At 39.6% G+C, this 14,690-nt stretch overlaps 1 protein-coding gene across 2 annotated transcripts in view; it reads left to right on the top strand.

Moving 5' to 3' along the window:
* VIPR1 (vasoactive intestinal peptide receptor 1) overlaps window positions 1–13,346 on the top strand; it is an 849,588-nt gene extending 836,242 nt beyond the window's left edge. For both annotated transcript variants that reach the window (XM_086941106.1, XM_086941107.1), the window contains exons 12-13: window positions 10,042–10,083; window positions 12,846–13,346. In XM_086941106.1, coding sequence (XP_086797232.1) covers window positions 10,042–10,083; window positions 12,846–13,037 — 234 coding nt within the window. In that variant the 3' untranslated portion in view covers window positions 13,038–13,346. The remainder of the gene's footprint in view (window positions 1–10,041; window positions 10,084–12,845) is intronic.
* Window positions 13,347–14,690: the final 1,344 nt, after the last annotated feature.

Here is a 14,690-nt window from a genome sequence, read left to right as displayed (position 1 = left end):
TTTCACTGTATGCTATGTCAGTCCAGGAAGCCTATTTTACTATAGTATACGTACCTATGCACACAAAAGAACCATGCACACACAGCTCTGCATGCTCTTTTTTTCTCCAAGGAATGCCTATAGGGCAGTGGATGCCATTGCAGCTATCTCATTAACTATGAGACAGAATACATCGAACACCCCACCCATACTATTCAATTAGGAGTTAAACCCTGTGGAATGGGTATCAACTGTGTAGATGTGAAATTACCACGCAGTACTCCACAAGGTTTTCCTTAATCTTAGATACTTAAAGCACACATTTCTCACCTGCTGTAGGAAGTTGTTAAATATATGCAGGGCCTACAGCTGTGTAGGGCTGTGATGGAGGGTGGTGACAGGAAAGGTAGGAGGGGGAAGGTTAAGAATAGTGAATAGTTCTGGCGGTGAGGAGCATTGTATGCTCCCCAGTTTGCTAAAGAACATCCTGGGAGGACCTGGTTTTGAGCACTCACCGCTTTTGCAGTAAAAGCCTCAAGCAATTTTACTGACTGGAATTTGTGACCAATAAAAACAAATTTGGTTTTCCCACACCTCAAAAACTGGGTGTAGGAAAATTAGGCCTGTCATAATCAGGTCAAGCAGAATTCCACATGGAAATTCAACTCTTGATGACTTTTACAGAGGGCCTTAGTGTAGTTTCCCAGAATTGCTGCCAAAGACTAGGCATGCATTGACTCTGTGCAAAAAATGGCACTGACCTGATGCCTTTTTACTCTCAAGTGTTGTTGAAATTTTGACAACAACTTTAATGCTCTCTCAACAATGCTTTATCAATCCCAAAATACTGTGTCTATGCTGAATCAGGTGCATCTCTTCCTATGAAGGATGTTGTGATTGATGACTGTCCTTGAGGATCACCTTCGTATGGCTTGTATTTATTTATCCCACCCTTGGGCTATCAAGCAACATATAAGCCATGACCTGAGAGAACCATTCTGGGATTGGTACCATCAGAAAATTCCTGATGATACGTGGGAGCTGCACTCCTGCCCCATGGTTTATCATACACTACTCTTTTTACTAAACTTTCCAAAGAACATTGTTTCAGGAAAATCTCAGGCACACTATTGTACCCAACACCCAACTAATGAGACACAAAGCTGTTACTCAGGGTATCTCTTTGTTTTTTCATGTCATTACATGACCAGTAGTGCCATCCAAAATCATACAAAAGAAATAACCATTCCCCACAAAAATACAGAGACATTTGAACAGGTTTCCTATTCACTCAAACAGTCCCAATATATGTAATTTGCATACAATACAAAAAGTAAAACATGCGTAAAATTGTTTACTACATCGAGTTGTCTAGCCAGCAAGATTTATAATCTGCGGCTACTTTGAGACTGCTGTCTAATATTTTTAGCATATGGTCAATTTATTGCTCACAATTTCAATTTCCTTAAAGGGAACAGAGTTGTTTGAAATATGTAACTTTTTAATAGATTTAGTAGCAGCATTATTTAATGAAGATTTGTCAGCTTCCTTTTCATGTCCACCTATTACATCAAATAGTAGTTGCCAGTTAAGATATAAACCAGTTCTTTATAAATTACAAATGAGTTTTCTGTGTGTTATAATTTTGGTCTGATAAGAAAATGAGAATTCTTACTAGACATTGTCAGCTGTTGACATTTTCCCTGTTGTGTGATTTGGTCAAATCTTGTTATATGTCCTTCAATCTAATTGAAACGTGATTGTCAATACTGTAATTTGCATTTCAGATAAATCTATATTGGATGTATACCATTGGATGATACAAAATTCAATGCAGATGTTTCTGGAATTATCATGTATCCCCACTGGATAAAATCACGTTTAGCTTATAATTAGGTTACCATGTTAAGTACACACCCCTCACGAAACACATTATTTTGTTTCTGGAATAGTTAAATACTTAGTTGGTAAGAAACAACAGCAGTAAAGGCAATTGTCTAACAGAGAACAGGTGTATGACTTTTCTATATTCACTATCTTAATTTCACACATTCTACATGTTCTTACAAACAATGATATCTGGTATTGTTTATTTCAAATGCAGTTAGAAAGAGGTTATCAAGAGATTTGGTGTTTTTTGCATGTTGGACAAAAAGTCTCTCAAAAAGCCCAGTGCAATGCTGGAACAAATGTTATGCAGAATCATGCAATCTGTATGTCAGAGACAAGCAAACAGAACCTGATTCACATTAATCCTTTGACCCTCATGTCACAGACTGAAAAATCAATTTCTGAAAGCCAGAGTTGGCACAATCTTAGATCGAAAACGAGAGCAAAATATACTGGCTTCATTTCAGTGTAAATTCTCTGGCCACACCTCCTTATTTGCATTTTTAAAATGGCGACCAAAACCATATAAACGTTTTAATAAACCAAGCAAATAAAATCATGCATTAAAACATTCCCAACCATTAATTCTGTTTGTGGGTTTGAGCAAAACAGATTGAACCTGGTTAACATTCAAACATTTATCCTCCTGTTATATCCTGAAAAATTCAATTTCTAGAAGACAGAGTTGACAACATGTTTATCCACAACAAAAGACAAATATACTAGCCTCATTTCAATTTAAGATCCCTGCCCACATTTGGCAATTGCAGTTTTAAAATGGTATCCAAAACTAAGCAATGTTTTAGTAAACCAAGTTTAAAAAAAAAGATTTACCAAATGTAAGGTCCTAAAGAGCATGTCCTGAATGCACCTGTAGCACTATTTTCTTGTAATAAAAACATCAACCATTTCCAAATCTCTCAATAATGAGCTGGGGCAGAGTGGTTTTCCCGTAATTTTGTTAACTTGATCATTTCAATGTTCTAATCATCTGTTACTCTGAAAATCTCTATTTCTGAGATAAGCAAGCAACTTGATGGCCTGTTTTCTAAAGCAGATAATGTGGTAGTATTAACCTTAACCTGTAGCTCTTTATCTTTTGTCTATGACTTATCAGAATACAAAACACTGAAGAGCTGCTAACTGTGATGCCACTTGTCACATCCTCTGGAAGTCATCTTTCACAAGATTTTAGATGACTGACTTCCAATGTACTGGAGTGTATCACATTTCGTACTGTGCTCCCATTGGAACTTACTAAAACTAACAAATCTGTTCTAACCACGTTAGTATGTACGCCACTCCAGTACATGATTAATTCCTTTAACTTAGGACACCGCTCTCTCAAAGTGCAATTCTTAATTAATAGGTTAAATCTATTCGCCCTTGAATTGCTGATCTTCAGTACCGTTCTTCATCCAAACGTTCACTTACCATACCAGCGAGACTTTAACTACAATATTGTATGAACTGTTCTGCAGAGCAGCCTAGATCCACACTACCACGGTCCATTATTTTTAGACAAGTTGAACAAATCATCTACAATTCATGCAACAATAATATACCAATTCAGATTTCAGTGCATCACTTCATATTCAGTATATCAATTGATATATGCACAATCTTGATCAAATATTGCAGTAAGAAGAGCGTATAACAAAAGACTCTTGCCCTATTCAATACAGACACAAAATCCATTTTAGTTACATGTTTCCTTGGTTGTTACTCATATAATCTTTTTTTACAGGCCAATCAATTTATCATAGTACTTACAACTAAAGAAAACGAATGACTGATTGAAGTTTTCAACTAGTTACCACATCTTTAAAATAGATATAATAGATCTCAACCCTCTGCTCATGGTCTTTGGAGAACATTTGATTAAATTAAATCTTCAAGAGAGATGAAGAATAATTAGAGGCTATCACCATTGTTTTGCAAACAAAATAACTTTCGGGCTGCAGAAGACTAAGAGAGAGATTTTTTATGTGAAGCCAAGCCACATTAAATCTTTTATTGAAATTGCCAACATTGTGCTAAAACACTATTTAACCCCTTGCATGCTTGTGACGGAACCGTTCCGTCACAAGCCTCGGTGAGCTGTGCTTGTGACGGAACGGTTCCGTCACAAGCACAGCTCACCCGCGAGCCGTGACGGAGCGGTTATGTCATAAGCACAGAACCACCGCGCGGCCGCCCCACCCCCTTAGCGCTGCGGCAGAATAGCCGCCGCAGCGAAGGGGTTAAAGGAATAAAATTGGCAAATAAGCATCCTCCATAATGTTCATGTGAAGACCCTTCTGCTTTATCTAAAGCTTACTCTCACTTCTTCCATTAGAAGTCCAAATGCCTTGAACTCTCAAGGCCTCAGTGAGAACTTGGGAAGCAACACAAATCTTAATTGGAAACCTTGGGACAAGTGACATCATTTCAAACAACTTACAGAGGGTGATATTAAGGAAACTATTGCTAAGCTTAAATATTTAAACCATGTCACAAACCAAATTGTGGAACAAATTACTGACTTTTTCGCTCTTTTGTCTTTCAATAAACCTAGTCAATTGACCTCTTAAAAAAGGAGTGTTCCTGGATTGTCTTAAAATGTCTTAAGTTGATGTCATACTGACGAAACCACCAGCTAATTCAGGAAGTGTTCAATTGCTTTCATCCCATTTTGAGACTACCCTTCCTTGCAACGGCTATTGAAAGTTGTGCAGCCTTAAAACTTAAATAATAAATCTCTGAAAATGAACATTGCATGATTTTCATTTGGAATTCAGAGAGAATAGTAGCATGGAACTTGCTCCAGGTAACTGATGATGCAGTTAATTTCAGAAAATGAATATTCGTATCTTCATATTCTTCTTTCTTTATCAGCTACTTTTAACACAGCCAATTATGGTATCTATTACTATTGTCAAAGAGTGTGAGGGTATTAATAGAGTTGTCCTTTTCCGGTGTCTGTTTTATTTTCTCTAATGAATCTCAGCAGATTGAAAGCTTTATCTGTTTTTTCAGTTTTATTAATTTGCCACAGGGGGTACCACAAGGTATCATTGTGACCATTAACTTTGTAATATTTACCCAGAACCTCTTGGAGTTATCCTGAAGACCTCAGCAACAATATACCACCAATATAATGATAATAAATAACTCTGTCTTAAGATCTCTTCTATTAATGATTTTCCACACTTTGCCCAAACCCTACACATCACTCATGAGCTGAGACATTCTCATCAATTGAAATGTAATCATTAAAAAAATATTTTCACCAAAGTTCATCTATGCATTCTACTATCCTGGTCCAATCCTGAATTGACAACTGCAGTATCATTGATTACAATCTTCTTCATTATGTTTGGTTTTCATTCTTGGCAAACAAGTACGGGGATTTCTCATAACATGGTGGGTGTGCCACTGGCCGGCCTGGTGAGCAGAGAACCTGCCCACACTTTCCTCGCAGAGAACTACCCACCAACTACCTCTGTCTCCATTGTGGGGCTTGCTGCGATGGATGTGCTTCTGTTTGTTTGGTGAATTACTTTAATTACACTTGAATAGAGAGTGAGCCACCTAACCTTTTATTTAGTTTTTCAACAACAGACCACAAAAGCAGAAGGTGTTGCTGAAGAAAAAAATACAAATAACCCTAATGTGTAGGGAGTCTTCTTTCTGTTAATCATGGACATTGTTTTATTTCTCTTCTGGGAAATTGGCAGTACCCAGAAGGAAGAATCAGTGCTTAGGGCATGGCAATTGCCATTTTGACCCATGTGGTACAGTGGTTGGTGAACTGTCAGGTAAAGGGGTTCTGACTGTGTAGCTAGTGGAGGCTCCACTGTCAGATTGTTTGTAGTTCACCCGACTCATGAGGAGCTGTGAGAACCCTGAGTTTGTTAGGGCACGGGCATCCCAATTTATGGCAGTGCTCTACTCTGACCAAACTCTTAATGTGGCCATTACCTTCAATCACACATTATGTACTCCAATGCCCTCGTACTGCATTTATGCTACATAAAACCCAATTTAAGTAAATAAGTAAACAAGTAATGCATGAGAATAACAGTGTGAAAGGGTCCTGAGGTACATAGAGTGCAGGTCAGGAATGGGCAGCACAGAGAATGTAGCCAAGATGCCTAGACCCCCCCACCCCTGAAAGTTGCAGTACAAAACAAATCTTTTTGCAGCAAGAAATATATTTTTGCAGACTTTTCCAGCCATCATTAGTAAGACAAAAATGTACATGTTAGTATTGTGCAAAAGTGATGATTTGGATACCCAGCTACTTCCATAGCCCACACTCCTTAAAGCCGGGACACAGCGGAACAAAGGATTACAAGAAATAGATCAAACCCCATGTGAAATGCAGCAAACTGAATATGTGTCTGTGCAGTGTACATGCACTCCTTTTGTAAAGTTATATTAAGTAATAATAAGACTGTTTCTCACTAGGTCCAGTTAGATTATTGGATTATGATTATTTAAACCTCAAATCAACCCTTGATAGGTGTAGCACAGAGCAGGTAGGCTTAACTTAGGAGAAACAAATGTAAAGTAGGAGTCAGTACCAAAAATGTTAATAAGGAGTAGACACAACACAATAAAAATCCCAATCCATTATATAAAAATGTAGCACAAATATGAATCTTCACATAGACACTAAAATGTCAAAATTAGGTTGTAGGTTACCAGAAATATGTTTTTTAAAAGTTTTAGATGTTTGTGACACCAAAAACCGCAAACCTCTAACTTGGAGTTTCTGGTTGTGCTAGACCAGGTCAAAGGCAAAAACTAAGGCCAACGGCAAACTGGCAGACAGAGCGATGGAGTAATTTACTCTGCCCTGCCTGTTCAGAGAAACTGGCCTCCACCAGATTATAAATCTGGCCCATAGTCATAAGGTAAACTTTCGATTGGACCGAATCTGGTCACTGTATCTAACCTGTGGATACTCCCTAAAAGTGGCATTTTAACAATAGTAATTCAAAATATGAGTTGACCATTGGATTGGATTTTAAGTTACTATTAATTTGAGTCAGAACCATTTCTTAAGCTATTCCCAAACTGACTCTTTAGATTGTAAGGTGTTATAATGCAACCCATTGCTTCTCTGTGGGAGAGCTAGCTTTGCCACAGTGTAAAACAATCTTGGAAATTCTCAATACATGTTAAACTTATGAACTACTTTTTAACTATCATGCTCCTTGCTCTATGGACCAGTAGGGCTTACGTTAGGGGTTGTTTATAAGTATTAAAGAGGTGGTTTAGGCCTGGCAAAAGATTTCCATTGCTAGGCCAAATTTGCAGTTTTAAAATTGCATATTCAGGCTGCAGGGGCAGGCCTGAAGACATGCTTTGCCATCACACTGCTGTAGTCCGCTAATGACATTTAAGTTACGGGCCTTTGGTAAACATGGTACTGTATACTATGTTATAGTCCACTCAAGACATTTGAATTACAGCATCTCTGTAGCCATCAGATACCCAACGCTGCACCTATTTAGGGGAGTTGATGATCTCTTTCAAGAGCACTACATCATAATGAATTACCTGTCCACAACCCACCTCCCTCTCTTCTTACTTCTTAAATGTATGGTCGTTGTTGACCCTATACAGTGTTATCTTGCCTTTTGACTAGGTTTGTGCTATAGAAACACCACATACATACATACATACATACATGCATACATACATACATAAATACATGCACAAATACATGCATACATATAGTATATGTATTACAGCACTTCAGGCAACTTTTCTGAAAGTGCAGTAAAATTCCCCTAGACCAACCACAGACTGGCAGCTTTCATAATATCACACTATATTGGGCAAGGCATATTTTACTACCCTCAAAAGCAGGAAGGAATATGCCCTACTGTTTTTGTAAACATTTATCCTGCTTAGAGATTTAGGGTCTATTTATGAGCAGGTTTGCATTGCTCTAGCACCTCGAAACGTGGTGCAGGAGTGACGCAAACCTGAAGTCAGATTTATGAAGCCACACAAGGCCACTTTGTGTGGCCCTGAATGTCACCATAAATCTGGAATAAGGCAACACAGTGCAAATTGCTGTGTTGCCTTACTCTGCCCTGGGAGGCTTTCCATGGGCGTTGGTGTGTGTTCCTATGCAGGTCCTAAGGATTGTGACGCATCCCCAGATTTCCAAGAACTTGTTTTACTTGGGGATGTGAAAAAAGCTTACACTTTCCTTGGGGAGGCACAACGAGAAAAAATATCTCTATTTCTTCTCGTTTCTTACTCTTTCTATGTGTGCTGCATTTTGAAGCACACATAGGAAGAGGAATATGCCTGCCAAGATTGCTTTAGTGCAGGAAAGTGTCCCTTCCTGCACAAAAACAATCCCACATGAAACACAGGCACCCTTGCACAAAGGTGCAAGTGCAAGGGTACCTGTGTTGGCACTAGACAGCTCGTTGTGGGCCAGCGCATGGGAAAATGAAGGAATGCTGAGTAATGAGGCCAGTGCACAGCTTTGTTAATGATCAAATCTAAATTCTTTGAATGTCTCTGGGTGCTCCACGGGTAGCGACTGACGTCCTGAGGCGCTTCAATTATGAGGGAAAACGTGTTTCTAATGGACCACTAGAAACATCTCCCTGGGCACACCTTCCTCCCCTCAGTATGAAATGAGGGTTCCAGATATCGTATGTTTGATATTTTATCCTCTATTTTATTCACCTGTTATCATTTAAGTTCATAGTTATTCATTCTTCTTAAATCAATCTCATTTTTCATTCATTAATGTTCCATGATTTTTAAATCAACTGCATTATTCTCTCATTCAATCCAATGCATTTCGGGCATTTACAAATTGCCCTTCATCAGGGAACAATACTGCAAAGAAAATTAATAACTGTTGTGTCACAAATGAAAACGATCTCCATGTTTCTTAATGTCATGTCATCATGTACTGACTTAATGTGCTCAAACCATGCGCATGATGAAGGGCAATTTGTAAATGCCCGAAATGCATTGGATTGAATGAGAGAATATTGCCGTTGATTTAAAAATCATGGAACATTAATGAATGAAAAATTAGATTGATTTAAGAAGAATGAATAACTATGAACTTAAATGATAACAGGTGAATAAAATAGAGGATAAAATATCAAACATACGATATCTGGAACCCTCATTTCACACTGAGGGGAGGGAGGTGTGCCCAGGGGGATGTTTCTAGTGGTCCATTAGAAAATGAAGGAATGCACCATATTCCAATAAATACGGTGTATTCTTGCTCCTACCATGTCACGCAGTGCAGCACAGCAAGGTAACTTATTGCGCTGCACTGCGCCACGAAGTTAATAAATGAGCCCCTTACTCTTTTTCGTTTTTTACCATGTCTTCTACTGCCTGCCTGTGGCAACATGCACTACTAAGCGGTTTACTCATGACCCTTCCTTTCTAAAGATTGCACAAATATTCCTGTGTATCATGCTTCAGCCCACTATGATCACATATACCCATACAGCTAAAACTTGTGAATTAGGCGTTCGGTGGTCAGATGTAAACTTGGAAAAAAAATATGCTTTTGTGAATCGTCTCATGCCACGTAATGTACTGCTATTCCTATAAAGTATCGGAGGAGTTTAATAAATCCACAGCATGGAAGGTTGGCATATGCAAAATAGGAGCAAAATGTCAGTACCCTGGCATTTTCGTGAATCAATCATGGACACGTATTGAGTGCTGGATATTTCGAGTCATACTTTTAATTGTGCAACATTGTGAGGCTGCTATAAAAATTCTAGCACATCACCCTTCTAATGTTTCAACACAAAGTTATACGCAATCATATGGTTTGGTGTTTTAGAGTGAGGTGTCCCTATACATAATTGTCTGTGTATATGTATCTACATACAGAATATACTCTGCTTTTTAAGTAGCTATTTAGACTTGAGGGCCGGGTGGGGAGTGGGGTTAATCAACTCCTCAGTGATCCCTCTTAGAAGATTTCCTAAGACGCCATGAGTTTGCCTGTTTCTTTCTGGTAATTGAGTAATGTCCAACTTCCATCTTCAAGCAGCAAGTTCATGTATCTGGAGGAACCATGTTCAGTATGGCTTTTTTCTGTTGCTTTTAGTTCTTACTGTGACTGTGCCTCATTTGTTCACAGTGTTGTACTCACGTTCTCTTCATTTTTTCCAGGGTTTTGTTGTGGCTATCCTCTACTGCTTCCTAAATGGGGAGGTAAGACTGGCACCGTTTAGCATTTTGGATGCATGAGTGGACACTGAAAGACAAAAAATGATGTTTGACTGTCCTAATTTAAAGAATTTACTTCAGGTTGAAAATGTAATGATTTATTACCCCCAGGTCCCTCCTGTCCTCTTCCCATTCATTACAACTGAGATAATCCTATCCCACCAACAGAAAAAAGAACGAAGGAATGCTGGACCCTACCCCTTCCCCCCCCTCCCACCGGTAGTACATAAACAAACGTACCCAGCATTCCTCCTGTTCTTTTTTTCTGTCTTCCGACAGAATGGGACGAGTCAGGAGCAGGAGGTAAGACAACTACTGTTTAGGATTTTAGATGCAAGAGTTGACACTGAAAGACAGAAAGTGACGTTTGACTGTCCTTCTTTTAAAGAATGTACTTCAGGTTGAAAAAGTAAAGATTCATTTGCATACCTCATTGGGGAGTACTCCACAGAAACACAGTAGGGAAGTTCTCTACCATACATGATGACAACAGCCTTCGCACCACCATCTTGTTGGATTTTTTCTAAGAAAGACTTGTAACTTCTCTATTAAAAACACCTCCCAGCAGGTTTAAGATTCATTCATGTGTCTTATTTTGCCTTTCTCCTCAGTCCAATGCTCATATATTAATGTATTTATTCCACGGCCAATCTCAAGCTGTTCTTCTCACAGATCCTTCCACCCTGACCTTCTTCTGTGGAAGTTGCTTCTATCAACCAGTGAATTCCCCCTAAAACCCTTTAGCACACTAAAACTGCACAATTGAGCTTCTGAACTTCTAAATTCCTCTAACATGTTCAATCTCCATGCTAAATAATTAAACACGCTAAATTCTATGATCCATGATTGCACCCTATAGACCTATAGAATGTAATCAAACACATAGCTGCTGTGCTCGCATTGATCTCTCTGGCACACTCCACATACATTAGTAGTAAGGTTCTCCAGCACATATTTTGGTGGAACTTGCTGTGCTCTCATGCACTCTGGTATAATGAGCATTGGGTATTGTCAAATGAAATGTTGAGCACTGTTTGCTGGGCATTGAATACACATAGTAATTCCTTTACTCCATGCTGATAGTTTATTCTGAGAAATGAGTTTCTTATAGTTTGATTGCTTTGCAGCAGCAAAAGATAAAGGGATCCTGGCCTATGACTGAAAGGGTAATGCAATAGCACCAGCATACAAACTGGGGGGCATATTTTCAAACAAACAGCACAGTGCGATGTTGAACGCAATTTAGCCCTGACTGAGCTGGCACTACTAGTGCCAGCACAGGCTCCCTTGCACCAGAGTGCAGGGGTGTCTGTGTTGCAGGGATGATTGTTTATGTGCGGGGGAGACATCTTCCTGCACATAAACAAACATTAATGGCAATTTGCTGCTTCTGTGTGTGTTGCAGGATGCAGCACACATAGAAAGAGCAAAAAACGAGGAGAAATAAAAGTATTTCTCCTCTTTCCACCATTCTTACGCCATCTTTTCAATGGCATTAGTGTTTGGCGCTTCCTCAGATTTACCATTTCTTGTAAATCTGGGGCAGTGTCAAAAAGCAATGGGTGCGCCCGCAGCACCACCCATTGCAAAGTCCTTTGCTGCAGAAAACTGCTGCGAGGAGGACCATATTTACAAGGCGGCATTAAGCCACGCATAGTGACTTAGCTCCGTCTTGTAAATATGGAGCAGGCACATTGTGCCACCAGAGCTTTGCAAAAAGTGACGCTCTGGTGGTGCAATGCCCTTGTAAATATGCCCCTGTGTTTCCTGATGCTTTTCAAGCAACCTTCATGCAGTGTACATCAAAGGCCAGGAGTGATCACTATGGGATTCCCAAACTGTTGCAGTAAGGAGCACATCAAACTGTCCGGTGGCCTAGTAGGTTGAAGTATCTTCTCCAAACAAATAACAATCCATGGAGTGGTCCTATTTTTATTATTATTTTACATCCTGGTTGTTGTATTCACTGTACTAAACCCAAGTAAGAATTGCATGATTTTGCTGGCCATTGCTATGCGAAGGATCTTACTGGATCACTTTGAGAGACGCGATGCCTGAAATGACAGGTGGCCAGAATTTGTGATGGAGTGGTTTTCCTCACCCCAGTGAGTGAGATGCAAACTTTCCAACGAGCTAAAAAAAAGTAAGAGTATGTCCATCCTTTCAAGGAACATCAGTATTATCACAAAATTGTCTAACTTACGTTGCGTGCAGGGTGTACTTATATCCACTTGCATCTCAACCGGAAACTGTCTGCACTCTACCTCTCAAGACCTAAGTAGTAAACATTATGTACTGGAAGTCACAGAGCAAAAGAAGGCACTTGCAAGCTGTGAAAATATGTTTCTGCTCTCCTTGCCCCAGTCCCTATGGCTCCCAGTTTTCTTAGTGTCCCCATAGTAAAGCAGGACATTTGCTGGCACCAGTGGTGTACGTCATTTGCTCCTCTCTTCTCAATTCCCCACTTTATGCCTTTACCCTTTATGCCCTTTACCCTTTAATTCATTTAAGAGCATGTTTAGCTCCATAGAGATAAAAAAAAGTGGTCACAAGCAGACTAATTATTGAATATTTATTGTGGGATTGTGGATCACAACTGCACAGTCAACTTTCTCAAATGTGACCACAAAGTAATTGTGAGTAATCACGAAATAACAGAAAAATACATACAGTGGGCTTTTAAATTGCCTTATTAGCCAGAAGCATTGTCACTGGTACTATAACACTGTCTGTTGCTTTTCACATAGGTCCAAGGAGAGCTGAAGCGGAAATGGAGGAGGTGGCATCTCGAGAGGTTCTTGGGGTCGGACTTGAAGTACCATCACCCTTCTTCAGGCAGCAGTGGGACTACATTCAACACCCAAATCTCCATGCTGACGAAGTCCAGCCCAAAAACCAGAAGATGCTCAAGTTTTCAAGCTGAATTGTCTTTAGTTTGACAAGAACAAAGACGATTCAGGAAGGAAAAGGGGTATTTTTTTTAACACATTGCCCAATCAAAAACAAGCATGAGAAACAATACAAACTCCTAAACGAAATAATACAGGAAAATGATGAACTGAAGACACGACCCCACCTGTGGAAAATGTTGCACTTTACCTGATATAGAACCTTCGTGTATTCCCGACATTGTGTACATAAAGCAACGAGGGACACGCACACGAGTGCACGATTCCAGAAACGCTTTTCAAGTCTGGAACTTTTTGTAAAGAGAGACTAACTCTGGAGCAAATGCTCTCTTCTTGTACAAAGAAAAAGAAAAGAACCCTCTATTTTGTGAATGTGGAAAAACACCCACACACACATATGTTTACATATATATGTGTGTTTGTGTGTGTGTGTGCATATATGTATATATGTATGTGTATATTTTATGAAAGCAAAAGATAGAAAAATACAAATATATATATATAGGTGCATAATTTAATCAGCTTTTTACGTGGTAAAATGAACCCAAAGTATTTGATATGTGTTAAAAAATGAAAGCAGAGTGCTCTAGAATTGTGTGGGTTTGGTTGGCTACTGAGACCTGTGCTGAGAAGATCAACTAGGAATGAAACACTCGTAAATATATCTATCTCTATATATATGTTGAGACATCATAGAATGCTATCAATGTGGAATTCGCTGCAGTAGCTATATTGAATTGAAATTGCATTTATATAGTGCTTACTACCCCTGACAAGGCATTGAAGCGCTTTACGGTGAGTAGCACGATACTTGGGAGCCCAAATTTAGTGGTTATGCCATTGGTTATAGGAGTTAGTCTTGCATGCTAAAGAAAGCCATTCCAAGCATTAGTTTCTTTGTGGTGCATTAATGACTTGGGTGTCGATCATCAGAGGGGTGTATGTGAGAAGCCAATGATTTCAGAAAAAGCTTGAAGACACACAGGCTTCAGATTAGGTCGTATATGTATGTATGTTCTTATATAGCACTCGACTTACCCTAGGGCATCTCGGCGCTTGCCTTGGGAACCCGTCCTGGCTTTTCCCTGTGAGATAACCCGTACTGGGCATCCCCAAGGCGAAAGCCAGGCATCCTGCCGCAGGGGGGCCGTTGTGGAGATTAAGCAAGGTAATGCCCAGAGTTGCAGAGTGTGAACCCATGATTAGAGTGGGCACCGAAGCGAGAATTATCAAGTCCTTGGACAATTGGGCTCAAGACCCTGCCGCGTCAGGAATTGAACCCTGGTCCCGGGTCTGACCTCTGCTTCAGGGTATGCATCCTCTAACCTGTGAGCCACGCTTCTCCACTATAGTATATAGCAAAGGCATATAAGATAAGCAGAGGTGCATTCAAAATAGAGGCAGGGAAGGAATAAAGGAATGTAGGGTTTTTGCGACAACATGCAATCTGTGGATGTAAACCAGTGAATAAATCTCTGCTGTAAAGAAAAGGGGCTTTTCAAAAATATATCAGCTACTCAGCTCAGTGCAAAAAGCAAGCCTGGTGCTTCCGGAGACCCCTTTACCAGGAACCATGAAGAAGTGCGACATTGAACATCCCAGTACCTATAATTACAATTCAACAACACCACCTTCGCCCCCCAGTATGCAATGCAAACAATACTTTCAAACCTATAACAGCAG

This window comes from Lissotriton vulgaris, chromosome 10 (genome assembly GCF_964263255.1).
Source record: "Lissotriton vulgaris chromosome 10, aLisVul1.2, whole genome shotgun sequence".
NCBI classification, from domain to species: Eukaryota; Metazoa; Chordata; class Amphibia; order Caudata; family Salamandridae; genus Lissotriton; species Lissotriton vulgaris.
The sequence above is the reverse complement of the archived record's forward strand: the minus strand, read 5'-3'. Positions and strand labels throughout refer to the sequence as shown.